Below are 27768 nucleotides of genomic sequence, written 5' to 3' on the forward strand. Positions count from 1 at the left end.
TATTTAGATAGAAACAATATATATGTGTACTTAATTATTCTCTCACGTATACTAAATCTATGATCACGTCCATCTTAGAGCACAATCAATCATTCATCGATGTGAACGTGTGTATAATTAAAACACACGCACACAATCATAGTTTTCTCAAATTAATATACTTGTAAGCGTCTAGGTGGCCTCTTACATTTCAATAACTAACATAATTAATAAGGACCAATTCGAAAAATGTTGGTGCGAGGTGAATACTGAAGAAGTAGGTAGCCTCTGTTGGAAGATGAATTAAAACATAATACTATATCAACGTGTTTTTTTATCTTGATTTCAATTGGTATTTATGTCTTTCAAATTTGGATGTATATAAATATGTACTTAAATTTGTATAAACTTGAAAATGTAGACGCACGTGTCTAACGTGACAATTCGTGTCAGACGCCACGTAGGACGCGCATAGGTTAAACTAGAATTTCAACTTTATGGATTCTGAATTTTTAATTGACGATTTTAAGTTATAATAATTGGGTTCTATATTTAATATTTGTACATATTTTATAAATTTATTAACACAAACATGTTGTTTGAGCAAAATTTATCGGATACTGTCGAACATGTGGGCTACTAGCTCCACCCATATCTGGACGCATATATTTACTTGTTTAATTTTATACAAGTTAAAGTACCTAATTGTGCAAACCCAAAATTAAAGGATATAGAAGTCAGTTGAAGCCAAGTCAAAGAGCATGTTTATGTGTTAGGTCAATTAAAACTATAAAATAAGGTAGAACATAGCACATTTACTAAGCTCACCAAACGTTTCATTTTTGGATATATAGACAGCACCTCTTTTCCTCTATCTCTTCATTATAACTCTTCATCATCAAAGATAGAAAAATTAAATTCAGACGTGATCATCCATCAAGCCCTTAAGTCTACAAATTAGAGTAATATATACCGAATCAATCATTCAATTCTCTACTACATCTAATTGCCCGACATTTAATTCGGGAAGAAAAAAGATAAGGATAATTCTTGACCATGGTGGTCCTTATTTTAAATTAAATGTTCTGGATATATTAACTAACTTAGGTACGAAGAATTAATGGAATAACAACACAGATAAAGGTTCATAATAATTAAATATCAACATTAACTTTATATGTATAGGATAAAGAATTTTTATATCATCAAGTTAAGTTGACTAATAAATAAATTTTTATATATATAGCAAGCTTAGTAATATGAAAAATAAAGTAATAATCTATTATAATTGATTAGTACCTATTATAACTTAAATTATTTAGAAAATGTAATTGCTAATTTGCTGCAACAAGTTAAAATATATTGATTGCGTAAAATTAATTTATCGGAGAATGTAAAGATTACTTAGCTTCTTTGTCTAATATCTTTATGGCCTATGCCTTAGCAAAGAAGATTATTCAGGAAAGGGAAAAAGATCAAAGTGTAGAGTAGCCACATGGGACTGACTTTTTATGTTTTATGTTTTATGTGTAAAAAGTCAAATATAAATTTCAGACAAGCACAACAGAAATACGAAATTACATACAAAAAATTGAGTTAATGTGCATTAAAGATGTTATCTAGTAATTAATTAAGTGAGTTATAATAATGATGTGTCAAATATCAAGAGATACAAAAATATTTGATAATTTCTTTTCATTTGTTCTATACTTGAAAATAAAAATTATCTCGTATGCTGATTAAAAATTACAAATATTTCATAAAATTAATCGAGATATATATATATATATATATATAAATTGATCTGAATATCAAGATTATAAAAGAAAACAAAAGGTTGAAATAATCTGCGTAAGATTTCTGAATTTCCTTTGCCTTTCCATGTTGTAATCCCACTCTGGTTCTTTAAAAGCACAACACCTCTCGGTTGTACCTTTTAATTTCTCTCTGACAGTCCCATTCATTCGTCGGACATAACTTTTGTACAAATTAAATTAATAAAATATGCAGAGTCCTCTGTTTACTATATATATATATATGTTGTATGTGACTAAACAAACAAATACACATATATACACAACAAAGAAATGGCAAACACAGCTTCGACAATTTGGCCTAACGAACAACAACCACTGCAGCAACAACCTCAACAATCAGTGCCAAACAGCTCCTGGCATTCTTCAGGGTCCATAGGGCCTTTTTTCGCTGTTATCTCTGTGTTAACCGTTCTCGCAATTCTTTCGTGTTTAGTGGGAAGGTATTGTAGGAATCGGAAGCCTGCAACGCCGTTGGATAACATTAAACAGAGAGATTGCAGCTTTGGGTGGCTGAGGAGCAAATTATGCTGGCGGAGCTGTTCGAATTGTGGTGAAAGTACTAATAATGATGACGGTAAGGGGCAAGATGTTTAACAAGCCCGCTTTGATTTGGGCTTAAAATGTGATACTATTATAATATGGTTATTTGTGTAAACCTCGATTATTGCTAAATGTGCTAGTTTAAAAGCAGTGTCATTTGTAAGTTGTTTGAAGCAATTGATAAATATTATGCTCAGTTGCTAGTTGCTACTCTACTGCAATTTTCCCTTGGGAACGCTATTTGTTATTCAGTAGTGAGAATGATCAACAAATAAGATTCTGAGAATGACCAACTTTCAAAGCAGTTGCTACATAATCTTTGTGACGATTTCAAAGCAGATCAACGACTTGTTGGAATTTTATTTGATATATATATTCTTCGTGATTTTATCTAATACATTTGATAAAGTCTGGGATTGTATCTGATACTGATACATCCCTCTGTCACGATTTCAAAGAAGTATGTATCTTGTATCTACCCATCAAAGACTTTTCTAATTTTCACCATTTTAAACCATGATTATATCTGAAATACATCCGTCGAATACAATTTGTTTCTAGCATCTCTTTCCTCTCTCACCCATCTCTCTCAAACTATTGCTAGTTATTTCTCACAATTATGGATCAAACTATAATTATCTATGAAAATTCTTTTATGTAATTATATAACATGTTCTAGCTAATCTCTTTGGTGAAAAGTAGGAGCACAAGGATTAAGTCCAATAGTGAAATGGGCCACCACGTATGGACACAATTTGACTTAAAAGAAAATTCAAAGAACTGACCTAGGAAGGTTCAGTTGATTCTTGAATGATACATTGAACGACATCCTTCCATACTAAAAAACAAATTAAAATCCACCGACTCCCATTTTTTAACTTAAAAAAATTCATTACATGGAACCCATATATAGCCTCCCAAATCCAATTATAGAGTGACTCATCTCTCTTCAACAGTGCCTAAAACTCCTTTCATTACCATCAATTTTTCTCTCTTTTCCTTTTTGGTATCCTCTTTTTTCATTTCTTGTAATACTAACACCAAAAACATATAATCCAAAATGATGAACAAAAGAGGAAAACAAATAATGTCAAGGCTTCAAGTTGATCAACTTGACCAATTAAGGGACATATTTTCAAGATTCGACATGAATGATGATGGTAGCCTTACTCATTTAGAGCTAGCCGCACTATTACGTTCATTGGGACTAAAGCCCAATGGGGACCAAATCCATGTTTTGTTAGCTAATATGGATTCTAATGGAAATGGGGCTGTGGAATTCGATGAACTTGTCAATGCAATTATGCCTGATTTGATTAATGAACAAGTATTGGTAAATCAGGGGCAGCTTTTGGAAGTTTTTCGATCGTTCGATCGCGATGGAAATGGGTACATTACATTGGCTGAGCTGGCAGGATCAATGGCTAAAATGGGGCAGCCATTGTCGTATCGCGAACTAACTGAGATGATCAAAGAAGCTGATGTTGATGGAGATGGTGTAATTAGTTTTAATGAATTTGCAACTGTTATGGCAAGGTCTGCTGCCGAATTTCTTGGAATTTCTGTTTTATAGTCTTATGAACTGAGGTCGATTGTTCATTATTTGTATCCATCAGCTGTACAAAATTTATAATTTTTTGCTGATTATCCTAATTTCTGAATAGTTCTGGGCTCTGCTTTGAATCGATTCATGGGATATTTTAGACTTTGTTTTATTTTAAGCTTAGCTAAAACATTGCTTTCCTTGCGGAGAATCTGGGTATTTCATATGTCGATTGTTAATAAATTAGCTGGCCAACTGCTAGACTTCTTCCTCTGCCCTTTTCCTTTCCCACTACCAACTTTCCTGTACTGTATGGTTTTCTTGGACTGTTGATTAGCCTTACTAATCCATTAGATAAGAGGGCAGTTGGACTTTTCAAGTTTTTTTCACCATGACTTCACCTGTTTAACGAAACTTTCTGTGTAGAGCAGACAGCTTATCCGATTCACAGGCAAGACGATACAGGGAAATCATCTCCGATTAATTCAATCTTCATTATCTTGCTAACGCGAATATAAGATACAAAATTTGGTAACTAACTTTCGAATACTGATTGTTAATGTAACCGCCAAGGCTTTCTATTCCCGTTTATGGCAAAGGGATTCAGAAACACAGGACGTTTGTAACAGCAGAATGCAGGCACAATTACTGAAGCGCAAGGAGAGCTTCTCCTGTGGAAGTGGAACCAGCAATCAGTGAGTTTTCCAAGTAAAATAATCAGCCAGTTGGCTTTATCCACCAATACAAGTACAGGGAGATAGCAGGTGAGATAATCATTAGAAAATGGTAACAGTTTGTCATGTTATAGAAAAACAATTAGCAGCAAATAATAGTATATAGTCGACTCCAGCCTAAGTCAATCAGTTTGCCTGTAGACGAGGCATCATTATAGTCAAAAATAAAATAAAATCCACCAAAGGCAGTATGCTTTCTAGTAACGCAGCAGCTTGAAATCAGATGGATTACTCCATAATCATCATTCCAAAGGTTTTCATTTACAAGGATGGGGAGAACGCATAGCTCTTTCTAGTACGGCATCAGCTAAACTTCAAACTGCATACACCCCCGTTAAGTTCTCCCAGGTCTACAACATTTCCTGTTTTCCAGTGCGGGACTTCCTTAAAGATAAAAAGAAGTAATGGAAAAATAGAAACAGAACAGAGAAACCGTCTTACTCATGTATTAAATAGGGAATCACATACAAACATATATAACGAATTCCCAAGACCTCAGAAAGAAATTAGCTGGTATGTTTTAACATTAAAAATTCTTTTGGTAACGTAAGCATGAAACAAAGTTCAGACCAGCCATACCATTAATACAACTGCTACAATCAAAAGCTTGATCACTGGAATAAGCCGGAAAACAGACCGAACCAATATCATATCTTGCAAGTCAAAAGGATGTTCCTAGTGAGAACTTCAGAATCCGGCCTCTTGCACACATAGATTAACACAAGAGAAAGATCTCTGTGCATAGCACTCAAAAGGGCACATAGTAGTAAAACCAAGGAGCATGAACTGTTCCAGCAGTAACTAACCATTTGTCTGAGACATCATAGATATTCAATCAGCATTCAGCAGTAATTTCAAGCAACTCTTTAGATCCAATTTCAAATAGGTCATATAGTAGAAACATTTCAGTCCTTGTATTTACGCTTCTCTCTCTTGGCTTCTCTGCGGTCTTTTTCTGAAACATGGCGGGAATGTCTACTAGGACTCCGAGAGTCTCTCCTTCTATGTTTATGGTGCTTTGAGTGCCTTTTACTACTACCACTCTTCTCCTGAGATGTTTTTTTCTTCCATGACCTTGAATGGCGGTCTTTATAACCCTTGGATGAATCAGAAGATGCATCTGAACTGCTGCTTCTGTGAGGTCGCTTTCGCTTTCTATCAGTTTCATCCTTTGATGAACTGCTGTTCTTATTTCGGTACTGATCTCCTTTTGCTTTTGCATGAGTTCTAGCTTCCATTTCAAACCTATTCTTATCAACATCATTCCTGTAGCTTTCAGTTCCAGTTCCTCTGCCACCATTTTTCCAAGAGCTGATATCTACAGTTCCTTCTTTAGAAAAAATACCTTCTTGAGAGATGTTCTGGTTATTATTTCCTACTGCCAACACCGGATCTGACAAATCCGCACCAACAGCATGGGAAGTGGATGATGTACCATTACCAGATTGGTTATTGCTCTTTGCTCTCAGATTTAACGGAACAGTGTCCTTTTTAGCTGGGTTACTGGTTTTGTTTTCTGGGTGAGGCATAACGGTGGGAACCTCCAAACCTAGCTCTTTACCCAATGACTCCAAAAAGTCACCTGCTATTAATCGATTTAAAGTTGTATTAACAGCTTCAACCTTCTTTTGAGAATCCTCTGTGACATCCTGATTGCTAGTTTCCACTTCATCATCCGAATCATCAGAGAATATAGCCTACAGATGAATATTAAACAAAGCACGTTAGACAAATGAATTCATACTACTCTTTCATCAGCAGATTGTTCTTAGAATATCTATCGAACACCAGAAACCCATCCCACTGCCACAACATAGAACAAAGAAAAGAAAAAGAGGTGAAGAATCATCTCCTTGAAACGACAATAATACAGTTGCATTTCAACTACTTTTTCAAATAGTTAACATCAACAAAAATCATCCCTAAACAGGGGGTGGTATTTTAGGTGATGCACTAAGAAACTGAACCAACTAACCCTGACACTAGCTCAGGTAATGAGATTTTCCAAATTGATACATAAAGCAGGGAGGAATTCCATAGAAAAAAGGATAATCAGAAAGTAACAAACCACTGTCATTGCACCCATCCATGGCCCTACAAAATGGGAAGGAAATAACCCACCCCATCCCTTCATCAACCAAAGAAAATAAGAAAGAAACATTCCCTTTTGACATCCGTAAAAAACTAAGTAATCTAACGCACTAGTTTGTAACCTCGACATGACGAAGAAACAATTAGAAGCAAAAGCATAATAAAGATACTTTGCTGTCCCTTAATACAAAAAATGACCAATTACAAGAACAAAGATGGAGTAGCCAAATCTGTATAATGAACATGATAGTCCAAATAAGAGAGAACTTAGCAAGAACACTCTCCTCTAATAAGGAACTATATATATTAACACCTAATATGAGGAATAATAAGAGACTAAATACCTTGTACAAATCAACAGGCCTTTCAATATTTTCCGGTTCTGCATCAACCTCAGTTTGCCGGTCAGCCATTTCTTTTCCTTTTTCTATATGGCCTTCCTGGATAGAGAATTGGCTCCTACCCCCAGAAACATCATCCTCAAGCTTTGGAGCTTTGACAGACTCAGGCAAATATATAAGTGAGTCCAATTTGCTCCTCGCACGAGGAGCTGGTGGTGGCTGCATAATACAAGATGGAGCTCCGTCAACCTTGACGATATGCAACAGAAGCAGAGAGAAAAATGATAGAAGAAAGATGCATTAATGACTTCAAAATTAGATAAATACGATTCACCTAGTTATAGATGTCACACACACTACATATAACAAGGACACTATCCAATTTAAGAAGTTAACACTTCTAATTTGCACATGTGAGGAGTAGCCTCTTGTCTCTAGTTTCCTTTTTGGTATACCCATCAGGCCCTTGTTTGTATAGATGATTGGGTGACTTTTGTAGAGAACCATATTGTGGTTAAGGTTTCTCCACATTTTTGTATACTACTTGCATATGGAAACTTAAAATTATTACCTATTTAAAAAAGAGCACTTCTAACATTCTAAACTTAATTCTAACAATTAGAATGAGAAGAAATTAGAAAAACACTAATTCTAACACTAAAACGAAAAATTAATGCTATTTGGATTACTTAGAGAAGAAATTAGAAAATCCCTACATTCTAGAATGTATATTACAGTGACATTAGATTAGAACAAAAAAAAAGAAGAGAAAAAACAGTTCACAATCATACATCTGTCAATGTCCTTTCATCTAACAGAAGCCCAACTAAATTCTCATAAAAAGAAGTCGATGACGTCAACAGCTGCAACTTCTCCAGGAGATAGTAGAAGGGTGGAGTTTGATAGAAATTTAGAAGTATGATTTGGCAGATTGACACATAACAATCGTGAAATATACAGCATTGTTGGTACCTTGCCCATATAAGGGTCAATAAGATCAAAGCGCTTGCACAGAATAGGTGCAGGTCTCCACTGAAATTCCTCCCGTTTTGGGCACATACTTGTTGCCGCTAAGCCATCATCTTGACCAAATTTAGCTAGCTGCGAAACAGTAGTTAGAAAACAGGACAAAACTGCCAACTTATGAACATTCACTCAGAAGTTGGATAATGTACGTACCTCTGCTGCTCCAGAAGTAAATTGCAATCCTGCAGTAGGTAACATACTTGAGAACAACTCACTAGGTGGAACACTTTCTTTTCCCTTTTTTCCTTTATTTATTGTCTCGGCTACAGACTCAAATTCTAATCTTTCGCGAGCACGGGCAGCTTCTGACATATTACTTGCTCCACTACCGTCTTTAGGGCGAAGACCTCCGTGATACTTCTCCTTCAGAAACTGCTCGAACCTTTCCTGCTTAGTAGGATCATCTTGAAAAGGTTTTGCAGATTCAAGAAGTTCATTCTGGAGACAGAAGTTCAGAATCAACACACCAAAAACAAATTCCGACATATGATGGCCAAACTAATTAAAGTATACCTTTCTAACCTCAAAAGCATTTTTAAGGCCTTAAACACTAATTTACTAGTTAGCATCAAATCTGAACACAGCTCGATATATGAACAAGAAAAACTTTCAACTAGGAGGAAGAGTGGCCAATTTTGGAGCTTATACGTAAAATATCAATTTTCAACTAAAAATTGAGTCAAGCAATTAAGCCCAAAAGAAGAAAAAGCTGGCCCCACAAAGCACCAATCTTCTTGAACACCAGAAACATCAAACAGTAAGACGCTGCCATGACTAACCCCTACCAAAGTTGACTTAACGAGGTGCCAAGTTAGCACATGATACAGTCTTAGATTATTCAGCCTAAAACGAATATCAAGCTAGACTTAAAGTTACCGAGTACTAAACTACTTACAATTGACGCAGGTTTGGTGAATGTGTCTGAAAGATTGGACGTTAAATTGATTGCATCAGCAGATATACCAGAGGAATTTGCAGCTCTCAAGCTTCTTTCAATAGGCTTCTCCCCTAATATCTGGCCACGGTTTTCAGCTGTCATCTTCTGCACTTTCCGAGACATTTTTGGATCCCACTGTTGTTTGCCTTGATCATTACGTTTCTGTCTCTCCTCCCAAAGTTTCCTTGCATAATATTCATGACCTTCTCCTCCATTCAAGAAACCAAATAGAGGGTTGAACTGATTTTTTTCTCTGGAAAGGTCCTCAAGTAATTTACCAGAACGAGCTACTAATGTAGCCAACCCTTCAATCAATATTTTAAGATTATTATCCTCCGGGGGAGAAACAACAGGGGGAGGAAGACTAGGAGCCTTGTTATCAGATTCAAGGGGAGCTGCAAACTTATGATGGGGGAGAAAATTCTGTGGTACCACAGGAGATTCGAATCTGTAAACATAGTAGAATAAATTTGAGTTAAGAGTGAAATATGAAATAAAAGTTAATGTTTTTATCATATATAACCACACACCTAAAAGGAACCAATTTCTAGAACACACTAAACAGACTTTATTCTACATGCAGTAGAAGCAAGTACTAGTTACCTCATATTTCCTTGATCACATCTAGAAAAATGGCAGTTCTAAAGTAGATGCAGCTAAGGAGAAAACATTCATTAAATCCTTCATGACGGCAAGAAAAGCAATGTGATGACCCTTATCGCAGAGCCAACAAACATTTGTGGGAGCACCAAAAGGGTGTTCGGAATTTTATAAAGACTTAGCTTATCAATGGATTATAACTTCCCCTATAGGCAATACTGTCTTTTGGTGCCGAAACAGCAAGGATTCCTACATTCTGACGTATGAACATCTGGCCTTTATCATGCTTATAGGTCTCTCATCTTAAGAATCCACCTTAGGTTTGATTAGCTCAGTTACATCCAATGAATGGTGCACAAAACATTCTCCCTTTTTTTTATAATAATGGTGGCGTTCGGCCAGCTTGACATACCTCGACTATTCCACCTGCTACTAGTGGAAATACTGGGCAACTTAGTCCACAAAGGCTTAGACAAATGGGAAGAAATCACTTTCCCTGAGATCGAACCATGGTCTACAAGGTTTTCATACCCTTGGGTGAACGTACAAAACACTCTAGAGAAGTCTCATTTTCATGAAATAGGCGGAATTGTAATTTAGAGCATGCATCTTAATCCCTTATATAAAATAAAAGACATCTTCATCCATAGTGGGACTACCAAGACGTGTAGCACATCTTCAGTTTTCTGCTCAACATCCTTGGTTAATGCATTCCTCCCTCGGGACTTGTTTATGTTCATGGTCTAGGGCTAGAATTGACGAATCCAGACAGAAAACAGTGGTTGTTAGCTATAGATGGCAATTTAAACTTGTTGGCCCATGCATAATAGACATTTGGTGTATAGAAGATGTCCAAAACATATCCTATTTATGTGACCATTACAAGAGTTTTTAGTTACTTCAATAGTGACATATAGACTGTTTTTCTTGTTAGTCCTATCTGGGCGCAACCACTGGTGCTAATATATATCCTTCATTCCCAAAGAAAATAAAATGACATACTGCAGAGGTCTATACCCCAGGCCGCACACGGTTTTTTTATGTTCCAGATTTCATTGCTCTAAAGCAGGCGCAGTGACAAAAGCATGTAATCAAAGATGGAAAGGATACCAACAGCTTGTGTTACTTTCAGTATAAGAATTAAGTGTCATAAAAATACCTTTCCAGCTGATAGTCGGATTTTGAAGCAGCACTAAAACCAGGTAAAATATCATGTGCCTTCCTGTCCAACATTTTCAGATTCTCCACCTTTGGTCTTGAAGGCTCTTCAACTTCTTCAACATAAGTCTCTTCAAAGTCATAACCTGGTGAGAAAATACTAGTCAAGATAAGAAATTTTCAAACAGAACTGCTATTCCCCCCCTACTTCCGCACCAATACCAGCTGGAGGGGGCAATAAGGACCTATGATGCAAGGTTACAAGAGTAACAAAAATTAGAAGAAAAGAAGAACTCTCATTCTCTGCAATTGTCTAACCTGCAAACTGGATCAAAGGAGCATTTAACAGGACAACACTGAACTTTATTCATGAAAAGTACACTTGAGAGGAGGAACAAAAGTATTGCAGATCCAGGATGGTCAAACAAAGTTTTTGATAAATAACTAGGAGAAATACGGATCCCACCATTAAGAAAATGTCGAGGCAAAGTACATTAAAAAAAAAAACTTTATAGTTTAGGTAAAGAACTAAGAAAGTCAACCATAGCATCCAACTCTAAAACAAATGTGAGTAGCTACATCGCACCAAAAACCAAGCAAGAATATACTTTCGAGTTTAAGAATGACTACATTGTCCTTCTTGTATTCAAAGACACAAGCATTTCTTTCTCTCATATGATGGCCAAATGAAGCTGTAACTTATAATTTAAGGGGACTACTACTTTCTTGAAAAAAGCAAATAGTAAGGATGTTCTGCAAACACAAACCAAACTTGAGCACCAAAACAGGGCACAAATTGCTCCTATGAAGGGACTTACATAGAATTTACTAGTGCATTTTGCACAAACGGAATCCCATATTGAAAAATACAAATTTCCAATTCTTAATGCCTCAATTTTCCTATTCCATACTTTCTGCTCACCAACCGCTACTGCCTCCCCACTTCCCCGGGCCAGTCAATGAGCATAAACTGAAGGGTGGTGATTGGTATAAGCATAAAGCAGCACCAAAATTTATGCCGTGAACAAAAAAAGAAGACACAGGGGAAAACTATGGTGTTGTCCTGAAAAGAGACGAACTAAAGAAGGAACAACAGGAATATCTGCAATCCATACTGCTAACTGATTGACTGGTACTTGTACATATCAACAAAAGAAACTGACTGGTATTTGTGTATTTACAATAACTGGATTTACAGAGAAAAAGAAAATATATAACCTGATCCATACACATCTTCATCTTCAACATCAAGATCTTCAAGAGCCCCAACACCAAATCCAGGAGCAACCCTTCCTGCTGATAAAATCAACCCAAATAGCTAAAGAGCATACATTGGTAATGCAGTCTTTGAAAGAAAATAAGAGGTACTAAATGGAAAGCAAGCTTAAATCTGAAACGCGAGGGGTAAAGTTTGCAGTCTTTAAAAGAAGATAAGAAGCACAAAATGGAAAGCAAGCTAAAATCGAAAACATGAGGGGTAAATCTTACATTTGAAACCAAATAGGCTGTCCTTCAAGACTCTATCTTGATGCCCCATTTCCCTACTATTAGATAGCCGTGATCTCTTCTTTTCTGGGAAAAAAAGAAGCCAAGCACTTATTCACTGACAATGTGTTACAAATCAGTTACACATAATTGATAAGGACAAATCAGTTGAACATTTTCTCTATTATTGAGACATTAAGTACCTCTGAACTCAGGAGCATTTTTGTAAGGATCATAGCCTAAACCATGCAAATCTTGCTTTGGATTAAGCAAATAAACCTAAAGAGGTAAGGAAACAAGCAGGAAAATATTAGGGAACCAGTGCATTAAAACAAAAAGACTAAAAGGAGATAGAGATAGAAGTTTGTGCAAGGATACGAAATCACTATTTTGTTTCGAAAAGGAAAAGAAAGTGCAAGCAAATGATGAACTTCTGATCCCGTGTAAAACCATGTAATTGGAATGAATGCATCAAACTCAATGGAGAACCCCATTTTGTCTTTATCAGTTCTGACAGGAATATATTGGTAAAGAGAATTTCTTGGGCATTAAATGGCATAACAGAGGCTGTTCTTGAATCAACTGATCTCCAAAAGCCTGTCTGCATCGTTTAAATCTCTAATTGAGTACATCTTACAATGTTGTCCATTGAGTACACCTTTTTTATACTCCTTTAACTCTTCATGTTCTGTGGGCAACAAATTATATTACTATGAACAAGATATCGGGCAGAAGAACAACGTTAATAGATCAGAAAATACACCCAATTAGTTGGTATGTTGGAGACCAAAATGCCTCCGCATATGCATAGAAGATGTAATACTACGTAAGACTATTCATATAAATAAGTTCCCCCTCCACACACCCCACACCTCACCCCATCCCAACCCACCCCCAGAAAAAGCACAAGTGTCCATACAAAATTAGTTCTATAGGGTAACCACTACCGTTGACATTCCCTTCTCTCACCGGATAAAAGGTGACTGAATGAATTCGAGCAATCATACAATCAAAGGTTCGCTATAGACAACCAGGCAGAGTACTAGTTAAAAAAGAAAGAGAAAACTAAAATCTGTACAACAACTACTTCTTCTAAAGATTAAGGGCAGTTTAAAGTAACCAACATAGTGCTTTGGTAACAACCCACTGCATCACCTAAAAATACAGTATAGCTAAAAAAACCTAACAGTTCTCCACTCACACTCGCCATCCCAGTTTCCTGGTCTCATAACATAGACTAAATGAAGCAGTGTCATGAAGATGAAATGAAAGTGATAAGAAGTGAAGCTGATTAATTTTGAAAATTGAAACAGAAATATAAAAGACAAATATAAAGCACTAGATGACGAAGAAAAGCTTTGAAGAAATAAAGCAACAGTTCACACCGGTGTGCTTTTAGAAAACTGGCTCCCATCATCAGTTGGTAGATCCAGGATAGTCCCAGCAGCATCTTCAGCTAGTCCAGAGTCCAAAGGTCGTGCGTCCACATCAGCAAAAGAAAATGCAAGAAAAGCTTTTCTTGCCTCTCTCTTAGCATCTGCAAATTAGAAAGAGAAAAAAGTTTATAGAATGGATTAATAGCAATAAATTCATTCATAGTTATAAAGCATGAAAATTAAATGTTTAATTTCAAAATAATTATCAAACACTAAGATCGGAAAAAAAATTCCGCCAAGAACAAAGTCCTAAAATGATAGCTTCTAAAAGGCAGCCTCAATTCTCTCCGAGGGTATTCATAGAAGCCAAATATGTCCTATAAATGTGCACGGGAAATGTTTAGGCATCATCAAATTAACTCTCAAAGATAAACAGAAAAAATTATGTTGAAACTTGTCAAATAAGTTCAGACTTCCAGTCTAAATAGTTTTCCTAAACCAATGCAAAACGTGTCTAGTAAGGTCCATTTGTCAACTCCAAGATGTTTTCTTCAGGCATCTGTCAAGAACTGATTGGACTATATAAAATTTTCAATGTCCAACCATCTACCCTACAGTTCTATCGGAGTAAAATAAAACTATATTCTCTAGGAACAAGGTAAAGCATTCTGCAAAACTAGTAGAAATCAAGAATGATTCGTCCCAAGCTTTTCTTCAACTAGTTTAAAAGCTGTGTCCAATTAAGTCCATTGCTAAAAATTTGCTTGCCAGGTAATGCATAGTACATTAGGTCATTAACAATATCCAGCAGACTAAGCATGACATTAGGGGACGCCATACTATATAGTGAATCAGTATGTGAGCTGTTAATTGAGCGACCACGTCTCCATCCCATCTTCTGCAGTAATGTGAGCCCTGCCCAAAAAATAAGAATAACATAGTGAGAAATTATTCTCTTCACAAAAAATGGTACTTTTCAATGTACAAAGAATCAGACCAATGGACCCTGTCACTGGAAGTACCACTTCATCCGGAACTGGTCCAGGTATAGCAGAGGGCCTGCAGTACAAGCAAGATGTTCAAAGTATGAAAAGTGAAGATAAGAGAAACTAGAATAATTAACTCATCTATACTATATTAAAAGCATAAAGACTCTTCAAATGTTGATTGAACTTTTTGCCCTTCATTAAAAGACTCCGCTTTAGACAAAATCATCTTTTCACAATTTTCCTTTAATTTTGTATCATTATTTTAATAATATCATATATTGACTATAATAAACATAATAAAAAATAAATGGAGAAGATTTTCTTATTATGATTAAATTCCTAAGAGAGAATCTTTTTTCAACTAAAATAGACTTGATCCAAAAAAACTTCCAAAATAATAAGCAAAAAAGATTTTTAAAAAACTTCTAAAAAATAGGTTCAAAAGGTACAAAAAAGAGTACAAAAAAATAAAATCCCACTGCCCTAGGAATCCTTATTTGATTATAACGGAATAGTCCTAATACAATTTATACTTTGAATTCAATTAAATTTCCGTCTCCATAAACTGTTGATCAGCCATGCGTTTGACTATTTTCCAACTCAAATTATATGTAGCAGCCGAACAAATTCGCTGGTGATAATCTGGCCATTGATTAGTAGCAACAGGTTGCACGATTAAAGTCGGAACTAAAGAGCCTACTTGTGCAATCTCTTAATCTCAATTCCTTTAGTTGCCCATAGTACTGTTAATTATCTGAAACTCTCATTATAGTCTCTGTTTATTTTTGTCTTTTGCAGGAGATCATCTACCTATCATGAAATTTGCTCTTTTCTGTATAGTAGTTTCTTTCTTATTCCAACATTGTTCTTGCCTTAATAAGGTCTGTATTCTTTGTTTGCTTTCTTGGTGGAATGCACGATTCTTGAACACATGACAAGTTGTTGTTGTTCCACCTTTTCAGCTATGGGTGATTCTGGTTTGGTTTTCTGGCCTCCTTTGATGACAATCTATGGTGGGAAAATGTTTTCATGTTTTTACTAATCATTTGATTTGTTTATAGCTTCTTGGGCTGTTATTTGATGTTCTTTAATTTGTCTTGTTTTTAGGTTTGTGCGAGAAGTAATGAAGAGTCCAGCTCCTCTTGAGGAGTAGCGAAGAAAGGATTTGAAGCAAGGGGTGTTAGGAACTGGTGGATTGTTTGGCTAACATAAGTGAATAGTGCTCAGTATGATAGGTAGAACTCCTATTTCTTTCGTTTCAATTTATATGAAGTATTTTGACTTGACACGGAGTTTAAGAAATCTAGGTGCAAGGAAATTTGGAATTGTTGGAATTCCACCGATTGAATGTTGCTTGGCTATGTGTGGTGTAAGTGTTACACTTGGTGGTGCCTATAACACTTAATGATTATGCTCAAATATTTTATAACACAACACTTAGCTTGCTGCAAGATTTCAGCTTAGCAAATCTAGGAATGAACTTTTCACTTGGAAATTCTTTCTTGATGACAAAGGGTGTCATTGATAATGCAGTTGCAACTTAATGGAGATTGTGTTTATTGTCGGAGCAGGTATTGTGTTCATCGACTACAATGTTTTATTATTGCTATTTTCAGATTGATTCAGGTGAGTTTTATGGTTTGATCTGATATTATATCAAATATGTATATTGTGTGAGTATGAAGGTTATTGGTACTAAGATGAGAGTTTCCGAGACCCAAAAAAAAAGAGAATTAAATCCAAGTTTCTGGCACCAAGAAATCAATCTTCTTTTATGTTAGCCTACAACAACAACAACCCAGTGAAATCCCACAACGTGAGGTCTGGGGAGGGTAAAGTGTACGCAGACCTTACTCATACCAAGGTAGGACGGCTGCTTCCAAGAGACCCTCGGCTCAAAAGAAGCATAAAAAGAGGTCAGATAAGGCTAAGAAGTTCAAAGCGATATGAGAAAGCAAATAACGAAAGCTACACAGATAAAATAGAGTAATCAGAGTACAGAAAGTAATAGAAAGATAATAACAGAAGTAATATGTGTCCAATGAGGAGCAAAAGTGATTATTACCACATCTTCGCTCTTTACTGATAATTGACATATCCCAAACTATCCTAATACAAATTAGATTAGTAAGTAGTTGTACGTTGTTTCGCTGTCCATTTATATTAGTAGTCATAGCATTGATCCTATAGTATCTTTTACTTCTTTTTTGTTACTATATGTTGTTTCATGTATCTTGAAATTTGTATTATTTTGTTGTAGTTATCATTCTGATACTATTAGCTATTTCTGTTATTATTATTGTTAATTTTATTTCTGTTAATTACTTCTTTATAGAGTTTGTTGTGAACTGTCTTTTCTTGATCTGAAATTCTATCAAAAACAATCTTCTATAGGGTAGAGTATAACCTATGTATACTCTACCCTTCTCAAATTGGACACATGGTATATTGTTGTTGTTGCAAGACATCATCCTACACTAGCATAACAAAATCATAAAAGGTTAGTTTTATCGACAGCTTGCTTAGACGTAATAGTTTATTTGTATTAATTTTTAATTTCTATCTTAAACCACAAATTATACTCCAACTATGTAGAATTCATATACCAACTTCATAGAATCAATACCTTTTTTTCTTTTTATCCCAATTAGGTAAAAGATACTATCCGGAATTTCGCACCAGACCAAGAGGACCACATAATATTAGTTTCAAACACCGTATGGGAAATTCAAAAAAAAAATATGTATGCTTGCAAGAAATGTTCAATATTTTCAAAAATTTATAATATTCAACTTAATAATATTAATGTGACACAGACGTGCAACGCACGTTCACTAAATTAGTAGCTCAATATAGGGAATTTAAGCATCTAAGGTTCCTTCAATGCAGTTCTACTCAAGCGATTTGCAACCAACACTAATGAAAGAAAGTAAAAGATTAGACACACAATTAACTCAATCATGTTGAATAGGGTAGGCCTGGCATGGACAGTGTAAAGAAGCACAACAAATAAGTGCAGCTATACTCCTCGTACATCGAGAAAATCAGAAAACTATTCTAAATGTCAACTATGTATATCAATCAGAATAATATTTGTACATCAAGAGGAGTCTAGGGTTGTCTCAGGTCATGCATTTACTATCTCACCCGATGAGTGCTCCCTTTATAGTCACGAGATTGTTCAGGAAGATACAAAAACATATATTATAGTATTTAAAGAACATGCCTTGTAGAAAAATGAACATAGAATCCTTTCAACAGTAAAAGAAAAGATGCGGGGAACAGGGTTGCAGCTCAATTAGGTAATGATATTTAGATTATAGCAATCACATGATGCCATAAGACAAAGTAGTAAACAGCTAAAGTCCAAGCTACAAACTAACAATTATATACATAAGAAGCAGCTAAGCACAATAGAACACCTCTGCTTTTGCTCCTTTTCAGCTTGTTTACGAGCAAGTTCAGCAGCAGTAAATCCAAATGTATCATACTGCATCGATGTCCCTAGACGACCCTCCATTTCCTACGATATAAAAAACCAGAGTAAACTTCTAAGGGAACGGAAATTAATATGAGCGAATGATCAGTACCAGCTCAACTCAAACATATGTCACTCTAAACTTCCCACATAATTTACAAAACTAACACTTTGATGAAGTCATAGAACTAGAATCAGCTGGACAACATTAAGCTTCAAAAAACAAGGGAATTTTGAGAATGAAGTACACTGACTTGCACGCTTCACAGTAGCCATTCAAGTACCCAGTGTTCTACACTGCTACTCTACTAGGACATAACCAGCTGGGTAGTTTACTAATCCTCAATCAAAATGTAGGAGCAACAATCATTAACAGTCATTCAAATATGAATTGCTTTTTTTATCAGCCTGGGTTCCTCAACCATCTATAGCGTCAAAGAATATAGTACCAGCTTTTGTGTTAGTTTTGATAACAAAACTTACAGAGGAGCTCCTATATAACTAAATATAGCTTTCACAAAAATTGATCTCATCAAAATGAAGAAACGGTAGCAAATGGCATCATACACCAATGAATTTAACCATTAAATACCCAGCACGTGCATACAGAATCTAGCCTCATAGAATGTAATCTTCAGTGAAAGAAAGAAAAAGAAGGCAATGGCTTGATGGTTGATTTAACCAATAAATTGAATTAATAGAAATCAGCAGATACGGTGAGTGTTTCTGAAATAAGTGGCTATCACATCATGTTTTCTGCAAAAGCTCAAGTTCAACTGCAACTTCTTTTTTGTATGTTCAAGCACACTCCACAGCTCAAATAGAAAAGATCCACCTATATATCATATTACCCTTTAGCATATCATTTTTTAAAAGCATCCACAAAACTGCATTTTCTGTCAATTATATCAGAGACCTTTTAACCATTTCTTTCAAAATAGTTAGAACTCAGGCACATCCATCCCATAGTCAATTATTTGCATGGAAATAAAAAGAAAATCATGTGAAACCAGTTTCTAAAAAGGGTACACCATACACAACTATCTTTACACATGAACTGTCAGTGATTTACAGCAAAGGTCAATATAAATGAACATTTACATCAGTCATAGCCAATGACAAGAGACATGAATATTTTATTCTTTCCTCTTCCCGGGACACTTTACATAACACACAAGTCAATTGTCAGCTACTTTTGAATACTTGGCAACCAAAAGATGAGGTAGAAAGAAAAAGGAATTCAAGCTTCCGCAGGCAGTGTAGTTGAGAGGAGGAAAAAAATGGCTTTCTTCAATAATTTCAAAAAAATCCCAGCATTAATGCAACTACAAGATTTGTTATTCAGCACAAACAAAATTATGCTACTTCGTGAGTTCAATCACCAACAGTAAACCGGATATTTTTAAGGCAATGTCTCTCATAGGTTAACTCACATTTTTTCCACAGCAAATCAGACAGCATGAACTTGGAATTGTGACTTTTGGAAAAGAAACAGCAGAGGAAAACACACTAGATGTATCTACTGGACGTCGTGTGTCTTTCAGGAAATCTCTCTTAAAGTAAGAAATCCAGCCTTGCAATCGGAAGTTAATTGATAACAAAGTTGATTAAGCATACTGAGAAAAGCATCCCGTATTATTTCATATTCTCCAGCCAAAAGCTGATGTTTTGTCAGGAAATTGATTGACTTCTTTTGGCGTAACTCATACAAAAATAGTATAACATACTTATATTCTTATATCTATGAAGAAAGCGGAAGGAAGAGAACATACAGCTTTCTCATCATCATCCAAGAAGTTAAAGAGACTCTGTCGTTTGACTTCAGCTTTGTTTTTCCTAGACGACGTAAATGTCTGTGGAGTCCATCCTACAACATTGTTTTAGACGGTTCATAAAGAATCTCACATAAGTAGGTTCAAAATAAAATTGAGAAAAATGTCACTGAAATAGCAGAACAATAAAATGGAAGTCACAATCTACCTTCTTTCGAGCCAACTGTATTGTAGTATCCAGCAGAAAAACCGCCAGTAAATGCCCCATGAAATCTCCTCCGTCCCTCTTCATCTGTGACCTGAAAATCAATTTTATTAACAAGTAAAAAATTGAGATAGAAGCAGATAAATAAAAAGCTTCTGAAGATGAAAATCTTTGATCAAGCACCCATTTTAATCAGCAGGGACTGGTGTTTAATGGGCTATAGACATTAATAAAGTACTCAAGGTTCGTCAAAAGGTTAAAACAAATTATCAACATTATCATAGTATCGTGAAAACTACCTTAAACTCAATGTTCATCAAACGAGGCTACATTGCCTCTAAAATTCTACTAAATTCACACAAGAACAAACAGGAAAACTTAAAGAAACTTCAAGAAACTATGCCTTCGTCTAAAACATAGAGTTCTAACTTCTAAAGAATTCAAGAAACAGTATTTTCAAGCAAGTAGCGAGTGGAATCAATAATTCAAGAGCCTAAACCAACGGAAGTTTTTCTATTTTCAAACCCGTGACATTGATTATGAAATTGAATACCTCTTGTTTCCATACGGGAAGAGTTCGCAACAGGCCAGAGGCCTCAGCAATGGCCTTCTTCTTGCGGCTGCTCACATCTTCCTCTCGTTCTATAGGTGTTCCATAGAACACGAAATCTTCCTCGTCGCTATCCATTTTCCTGTATATATGTTGATCCTACCGCATCACACGGGGAGAGAATAAATTTCGAATTGCTACTTATAAACCCTAGTTTCCTTGATTTTGATAAATGTGATCGTTGATTCGACAAATTTGTCTCCCGGAGAGCGGATATTAACCAACGGCGTGACTTTTACACGTTGGCGGTTCCCTTCTGTCGTATATATACTTGTGTGGTATATATCTTCAGTAATTACTAAGTGGTGTAATTAGTTTTGGAAGGAGAGATTAGAGTGACTACCAAATTGTTAATCCACCATTTATACGTTTGATGTATTTCAATTGGGTAAAATTTAATTTTCCCATCTAACTTTGTGGAAGTGAGTGGTCAAGATAAGTATAAGGATGAAGGTGTGTATTTCATAGAATCAATTTATATTTATGTCGGGGCAATAATTAACCATAAAAATCACGTATTTTTAAGTCAATTGTTAGAGTAACATAAGATCAGACAAAGACTAAAATGCAAGGAAGTGGAAATTGTATAGAGGAATTATCGTAAATAATGAATCAACTGCGACACAAATTTAAAAAAGAATTATAGAAAGACTAAGAGTACTTAGAACTTCTAAAAAAAGGCCAGGTATAGCAGACTTATAGAGAAATTCTTCTTGTAACTAGTTGATGGTTGGAGGCCTAATAATCATAATATCCTTCCTGGAGAGTGACTATGTTGAATTAGGAGCTTTTTAGGTGTATTGACTTTGCGTGTTAATGATAATTTATAGTTGTTACCAAAAAGGTCAGGAAGAGAAATTGCACATGTTGTTCATTGATCTAGAAAAGACGCAAGATAAAGTTCCTATGAAGGTCATCGGGAGCCTAGAGGTGTATTTGTAGTTTACATTAGGGAAATTAAGAATATATACGAGAAAATCGGGATTTGGGTTAGAAGAATGGGAGATGACTCAAAATACTTTTTGGACATGATGGAGTTGCATTAGGGTTCAATCCTTAATCCTTTCCTATTTGCCTTATAATGGACAAAGTGACACAACAAAATAAAGAAGAAATATCGTGGTGTATGTTATTCGCATATGATATAGTACATCATGTCTTGACATGGGATGGAGTAAAGAATAGGTCACATATTTGGTGACAGATCGAGTCTAAAGATTTTAGATTTAGTAAGACTAAAATAGAGTGCATGAGATGAAATATTAGAAACGCGACATATAAAGCAGAGGTGGAAGGAGATTGATGCATAAGTCACAACCCAATTACAAAAGCATCAAATTAAGCGAAATAGGATTTAGACTCTCACATATTCATTTTTTACCAATAAAAATGATAGCCCCAAAATCATAAACCAAAATGGAGCGCCGAACATAGGTACAGAAGGCCCAAATTGAAAGAAATGCAATTGACATCCTATAATTAATAAAGTTCAAGTCAAATTTTGAAAGATTCAAACAAGAAGAAATGAGGTTGACATTTCTAAACCAGATTTCGAAAGTCCAATTTGAACGAAATGCAGTTGACATCACATAATTAATGAAGTCCAAGTCAAGTTTTGAAAAATTCAAAATGATAAAAAAAAAAAAAAAAAAGTGGTTGACATCCATAAGCTATATTTCGAAAGTCCAACTTGAACAAAATGTAGTTGATATTACATAATTAATAAAGCTCAAGTCAAATTTTGAAAGGTCCAAATTGAAAGAAATAAGGTTTAGTTTCCTAAGCTAGATTTCAAAAGTCCAATTTGAACAAAATGCAGTTTATATCAGATAATTAACGAGGCCCAAGTCAAATTTCGAAAGGTCCAAATTGTAAGAAATGAGGCTGACTCCCTAAGCCAGTTTTCCAAAGTCCAATTTGAACGAAATGCAGTTGACATCACATGATTAATGAAATCTAAGTCAAATTTCGAAAGGTCCAAATTGAAAAAAATGAGGTTGACATCCCTAAGCCAAATTTGAACGAAATACAATTGACATCACATAATTAATGAAGGCCAAGTCAAATTTCGAAAGGTCGAAATTGAAAGAAATAAGGTTGACATCCCTAAGCCAAATTTCGAAGCTCAATTTGAACGAAATACAATTGAAATCACATAATTAATGAGGCTCAAGTCAAATTTCGAAAGGTTCAAATTGAAAGAAATGAGGTTGACATCCCTAAGCCAAATTTTTGAAGCCTGATTTGAACGAAATGCAGTTGACATCACATAATTAATGAAACCCAAGTTAAATTCGAAAGGTCCAAATTGAAAGAAATGAGGTTGAAATCTCTAAGCCAGATTTTCAAAATTCAATTTGAACGAAATACAACTGACATCACATAATTAATGGAGCCCAGGTCAAATTTCGAAAGATCCAAATTGAATGAAATGAGGTTGAAATCCCTAAGCAAGATTTCAAAAGCCAATTTGAATGATATGTAGTTGACATCACATAATTAATGAAGCTCAAATTAAATTTCGAAAGGTCCAAATTGAAAGAAATGAGGTTGACATCCCTAAATCCAATTTGAACGAAATGCATTTGACATCACATAATTAATAAAGCCCAAGATCAATTTTAAAAGGTTCAAATTAAAAAAAATGAGGTTGACATCTCTAAGCTAGATTTCAAAAATCTAAGTTGATCGAAATGCAACTGACATTTCATAGTTAACGAAGCCCAAATTAAATTTCCAAATGTCGAAATAAAAAAAATGAAGTTGATATCACGAAATGCAGCTGACATTTCATAGTTAACGAAGCCCAAATTAAATTTCCAAATGTAGAAATAAAAAAAATGAAGTTGATATCCTAAACCAGATTTTCGAAAGCCCAATTTTAACAAAATGAAATCAGCATCACATAATTGGTAAAGAGTCAGAAACTTTCTCGTCTCCTCTCTTTCACTAATGACACCACTAACTCCATCCACCCAAAAACTCTTTCCATTTTACTGGAAAACTATATAAGCAAACGTCACCTCTTATCCCACCTACTTCACTCATGCGTGCTTACCACGTCCCATTTAGCATTCACAAAGATGATGGGACCCACTGCTCATGCACGACACCTATCCATTCGCGCGTGGAGAATCCCTCGTTGGATGCGCTTTGCCCTAGTCGTCTGCGAACACATCCTTCTCTCTCTATATCCACCATGAACCACCACCGTACTCCGATCACCTCCTCCAATCTCCTTTCGAATTCTTCCAATCGGCCGGTTTGCCGCTCGTCTCGCCGATCTACTAGTTTCGCAACTTTTGTTTCTGAGGTAAGAATAGTTGTTGTAGTTATTTTTATCGTATTCAGTCGTTGCCTTCGCTTTTGTTTGATATGCAGAAAGTTGGTATTGTTTCTTCGAAGAATTTATGAATTTGATTTTGAAGGGTTAAAATGGAACCGATGGATATCGTTGGTAAGACGAAGGAGGATGCTTCACTTCCCAAAGGTTTTCCTCTTCCTCCATGTTTTCTTTATAGCTGCGCATATCTGCTGTATATTCAGAGAATGAATTCTATTTCTTTGTTTCTGTTGCTCTCGTGATTGTGCTTTTTGATGACTTTTTTGTGTTGGTGAATTATCCTCTGTTTCTGTTTGATTATCGTTGAAATCTAATTAACGAGATTTTGAGCCGATGAATAGGTGATATCTCGAGGCTTACTAGACGGAATTCCATCAAAATGAAAACTTTGGATATTTTTCTTAGAAGGAGATGAACTACATATAGATTTGTATGTAAGTGCACAATAGGAGTAAGCATAGAGGGACATTAGTTGCTTTTGGAAGGGGGATTCAGGCAATTAAAAGCCATTAAATTTTGCAAAGGCTGGCAGACAGTGGTGGAGCAAAAAAAAATAATACTGAAGTGTGACACCTAGGATTTGAAATTGAGACTTAAAGCAACTTTACCACAACAGCAGAATCTCCTCTTTAACATCTGTTTATATATAACTGCAAAAACGTTTTTGCCCCATTTTACAGTATAATTTCCTGGCGAAGTTCATCTTTTTGAGCTCAGTTTGCCTCCCATTAGCTCCACCCCTGAGTTTGTGAATTTTTTCTGAGGAGGGTAAAACTTAGACTTGTGACTGACAAGTGATACTAATTGCTTCTGTCTAGAAAGAGTTATCCAATATCATTTAGGCATAATACATTAGATAGATACTTGAACTTGGCCTTCACTAGTTGAACACTCCAACTTTCATTGTCACCGTCTAGACACTTCAACCGGACACAAGTGCACTTTGCAAATATCTAACTTTGAAAATGTGGGTGTCTTCTCAAAGTTGGATGCTGACGAGGCCAACTTAAACCAAATTAAGGTGTCTAGATGTACATTTTCAAAATTGGAATGTTTAGTTATTAGACGAGGCTACGTTAAGATGTCTATCTATATGTTATGTTTATATTTTCATGTATCCTCTCCCATTTGCCAAGGAGAACAGAGGCAGAAACACATTAGGATATGTAATTTACTGACAAGTCATTATAATGTATCTCACTTAACAAATATCAAAAACATAAATTTGATAATTTATTAGAGTGATGAGATTGATGATTTTAGTTGCAGAAGCCAAATAGTGGAAATATTGAAGTTCTTTTTGTTGCTTCTGGTTTCATCCTATGCTCTGAATCATTTTGTTTTCTAAACGAGTTAGCTATTTGGGATAGATGAGTGAGTTTGCCTGAGGGTTTACTTATTTCTTGGCTGAATATACTGATAGTTCTATTTTCTCTTCTCAGCAACTATGACAAAGATTATTAAAGAAATGTTGCCCCCTGATGTTCGTGTTGCCAGAGATACGCAGGATCTTTTGATTGAATGTTGTGTGGGTGAGTTGATTTAATATGTCTGATTTTATTTTTGAGTTCAGTTTAAAGTTCTGCTGCTGTGCTGTGCTGTTGTTAGTAGCTATTTTCTTCTAATAGCAACTGTGCTTCTGTAAAATATTATGGTGGAATAAGTAATACTAATCTGTATTTACATTGGAGGAGGATGGTTGACTAAGAGACTTTTGCTCTAGTTGTTTCTTAGCTATTGGGGTTGTCACTCTTTGACACATATCACAAGACAGGGAATATAATAAGGATTGAACAGTTTAGGACATAGTTGGATAATACAGGTTACCATTAAGGGCATTCAAGTTCTTTTAACTCATCTTGAGTTGTATTCCATAGATGCCTTGGGAACTTAAAATGACAGAGTTCTAATGAAACTTGATTGTTACTCTTTTCTTTTTTCCTTTTGATGCTAAGTCTGTACAAGTATCAGGAAACCTTCCAAACAAACAAAAAGGGAGGATTTCTCAGTAAAAACCTATTCCATAATTGTTTTGGTCCTTCAAGATCTGTTGTGATTTGGTTGATAGAAACAAAGCATAACAATATGTTTGTGCTGCTGCTTTTTTATAAGTATATTTCCATTCATGTTTTTTTGGCTGGTGACTTGTGTTTGCTATTTCAACAGGATTGAAGTCTCTCCTATGTTCTTTCCTTCAACTAGATTATATAGGTTCATTCTTTTTATAACCCATATAATTTCATCTCTTTGCATTCCTTATAATAAAATCGTAGCTTGACTTCATAACTGAGAATCGTCTTATTATGGTTCTTATTCTAATTTGCATGGTATTTCACCTTTCATTGTTCTTGTGCAGAGTTCATCAATCTTATATCATCAGAATCAAATGAAGTTTGTAATAGAGAAGATAAACGAACAATTGCACCAGAACACGTACTCAAGGCTTTAGAGGTACTTTTTGATCCTGTAGTTTCTCTACTATGTTCATCATCTCCATCTTGCTCTTTTTGAAAGTCTCTGTCGTTTTCACCTGTAATCACCGTTAGTGTGAGTTCATTTGAAGGTGATTTAAAAGATTTCAAACCTCTTCTCATATGATATCACAGATTTGCATGACTCCAATAAGGATGATGAAATGCAAACCTTGTTATTGTGTTCATGTTTGGTTTGTTAGCCCCCTCACGCGCACACAACCACACATAGTGGTGATGTTAGCCACATCAATTGCGGAGATCATATTTGTGTTTCTTTAGGTCTCCAGGAACTACCCTTCACCGTCAACTATTGGACCAGTTTATTGTGTGGTACTTAAATACTTCTGTAGTTGCAAGTGTTGAATGACAAGAAATCTTAACTAAATAGTCACCTTTAGGTCACTTTTAATATGTTAGCCTGTGAAAATTTGTTCTATATCCTTCCAATTCCTTGGAATGATAACAACTTTTGTCTTTCAGGTTCTCGGATTTGGGGAATATATTGAAGAAGTTTATGCTGCATATGAACAACACAAGCTGGAGACCGTGGTACGTAGGAGCTCGTTTGTCTTCTTACATGAGTTGGCATCTATGGATGGCTTATAAATTAGGATGTTTGAAGACATCCTTCTGCTGTTGAAACAAAGTGTTTATATTCATTCCTCTTCTCTTCTCACCCTTGGTCCAAAAGCCTCTCTACATGTGGCTAGAGTTTTAACTGATCAATGTGCCATGCAACATTTATTCTGGAATTCGATAATTTTTGCAACCATGTGAAATGATTTAATGGTGAAAAAATCTTCATTAACGAGCCCTTTTGCTTTGTGTTTCTCCCATAGGACACTGTGAGAGCTGGGAAGTGGAGCAATAATGTAGCTGAAATGACTGAAGAAGAAGCATTAGCTGCACAACAAAGGATGTTTGCTGAAGCACGTGCGAGGATGAATGGGGTTGTTACAGTTCCGCCCAAACAGCAAGACCCGGAAGTGGAGAAAAAATTGGATTGCTAACTTAGGGCCTAGTTTTTTCTTTAGGCAAGCACCACTTTGGTTTTACAAGTGGTTTCTCTTTTGTCATGTACAAAAAGCTCCTGGCACCCTTGCCTTCTTGTGACTAGTGAACTTTCTTCAGAATAGTCTCTACGGCCTACAAGTGCTTTCAGTATGTTTTTTATTTGTCAAGAGTGGGAATTGCTGGGTCTCTTTGTCGTCAGTTGGCCCTTTCACACTAATTGGCCTACTCAGCCCCCACTCAGGACCTATGTGATTGA

At 35.5% G+C, this 27768-nt stretch overlaps 4 protein-coding genes across 7 annotated transcripts; 3 read left to right on the forward strand and 1 right to left on the reverse strand.

Moving 5' to 3' along the window:
• Positions 1 to 2066: 2066 nt before the first annotated feature.
• On the forward strand, positions 2067 to 2390 carry LOC129893985 (uncharacterized). Its single transcript, XM_055969460.1, has one exon. The coding sequence runs from the start codon at positions 2067 to 2069 to the stop codon at positions 2388 to 2390; it is 324 nt and encodes a 107-aa protein (XP_055825435.1).
• On the forward strand, positions 2390 to 4089 carry LOC129895480 (probable calcium-binding protein CML15). Its single transcript, XM_055971204.1, has one exon. It carries the CDS (start codon positions 3397 to 3399, stop codon positions 3907 to 3909), a length of 513 nt encoding a protein of 170 aa, XP_055827179.1. The 5' UTR covers positions 2390 to 3396; the 3' UTR covers positions 3910 to 4089.
• A 279-nt stretch (positions 4090 to 4368) lies between these two features.
• On the reverse strand, positions 4369 to 21083 carry LOC129896918 (G patch domain-containing protein TGH). Of its 2 annotated transcripts, XR_008768078.1 has the most exons (17): positions 20625 to 21083; positions 20075 to 20165; positions 19867 to 19961; positions 18039 to 18139; positions 14625 to 14686; positions 14468 to 14542; positions 13637 to 13788; positions 12455 to 12530; positions 12255 to 12338; positions 11985 to 12062; positions 10768 to 10912; positions 8967 to 9456; positions 8225 to 8509; positions 8018 to 8146; positions 7049 to 7264; positions 5193 to 6310; positions 4369 to 4550 (listed from the first exon to the last, which is right to left on the reverse strand). XR_008768078.1 is itself a non-coding variant. In XM_055972911.1 (16 exons), the coding sequence occupies exons 1-16, from the start codon at positions 20757 to 20759 to the stop codon at positions 5519 to 5521; spliced, it is 3006 nt and encodes a 1001-aa protein (XP_055828886.1). In that variant the 5' UTR covers positions 20760 to 21083; the 3' UTR covers positions 5029 to 5518. The 2 variants fall into 2 exon arrangements, 1 of the variants encoding a protein (XP_055828886.1); XM_055972911.1 differs by lacking the exon at positions 4369 to 4550 and having other exon boundaries at positions 5029 to 6310.
• A 2486-nt stretch (positions 21084 to 23569) lies between these two features.
• On the forward strand, positions 23570 to 27678 carry LOC129895025 (protein Dr1 homolog). Of its 3 annotated transcripts, XM_055970651.1 has the most exons (7): positions 23570 to 23994; positions 24110 to 24171; positions 25467 to 25556; positions 26191 to 26235; positions 26381 to 26475; positions 26979 to 27047; positions 27338 to 27678. In XM_055970651.1, exons 2-7 carry the CDS (start codon positions 24117 to 24119, stop codon positions 27506 to 27508), a joined length of 525 nt encoding a protein of 174 aa, XP_055826626.1. In that variant the 5' UTR covers positions 23570 to 23994; positions 24110 to 24116; the 3' UTR covers positions 27509 to 27678. The 3 variants fall into 3 exon arrangements, with proteins under 3 accessions (XP_055826626.1, XP_055826628.1, XP_055826627.1); XM_055970652.1 differs by lacking the exon at positions 26191 to 26235 and having other exon boundaries at positions 23574 to 23994; XM_055970653.1 differs by lacking the exons at positions 25467 to 25556; positions 26191 to 26235 and having other exon boundaries at positions 23572 to 23994.
• The last annotated feature ends 90 nt before the right edge of the window (positions 27679 to 27768 follow it).

The sequence above is a fragment of the Solanum dulcamara genome, chromosome 7, assembly GCF_947179165.1.
Source record: "Solanum dulcamara chromosome 7, daSolDulc1.2, whole genome shotgun sequence".
In the NCBI taxonomy this organism is placed as follows: domain Eukaryota; kingdom Viridiplantae; phylum Streptophyta; class Magnoliopsida; order Solanales; family Solanaceae; genus Solanum; species Solanum dulcamara.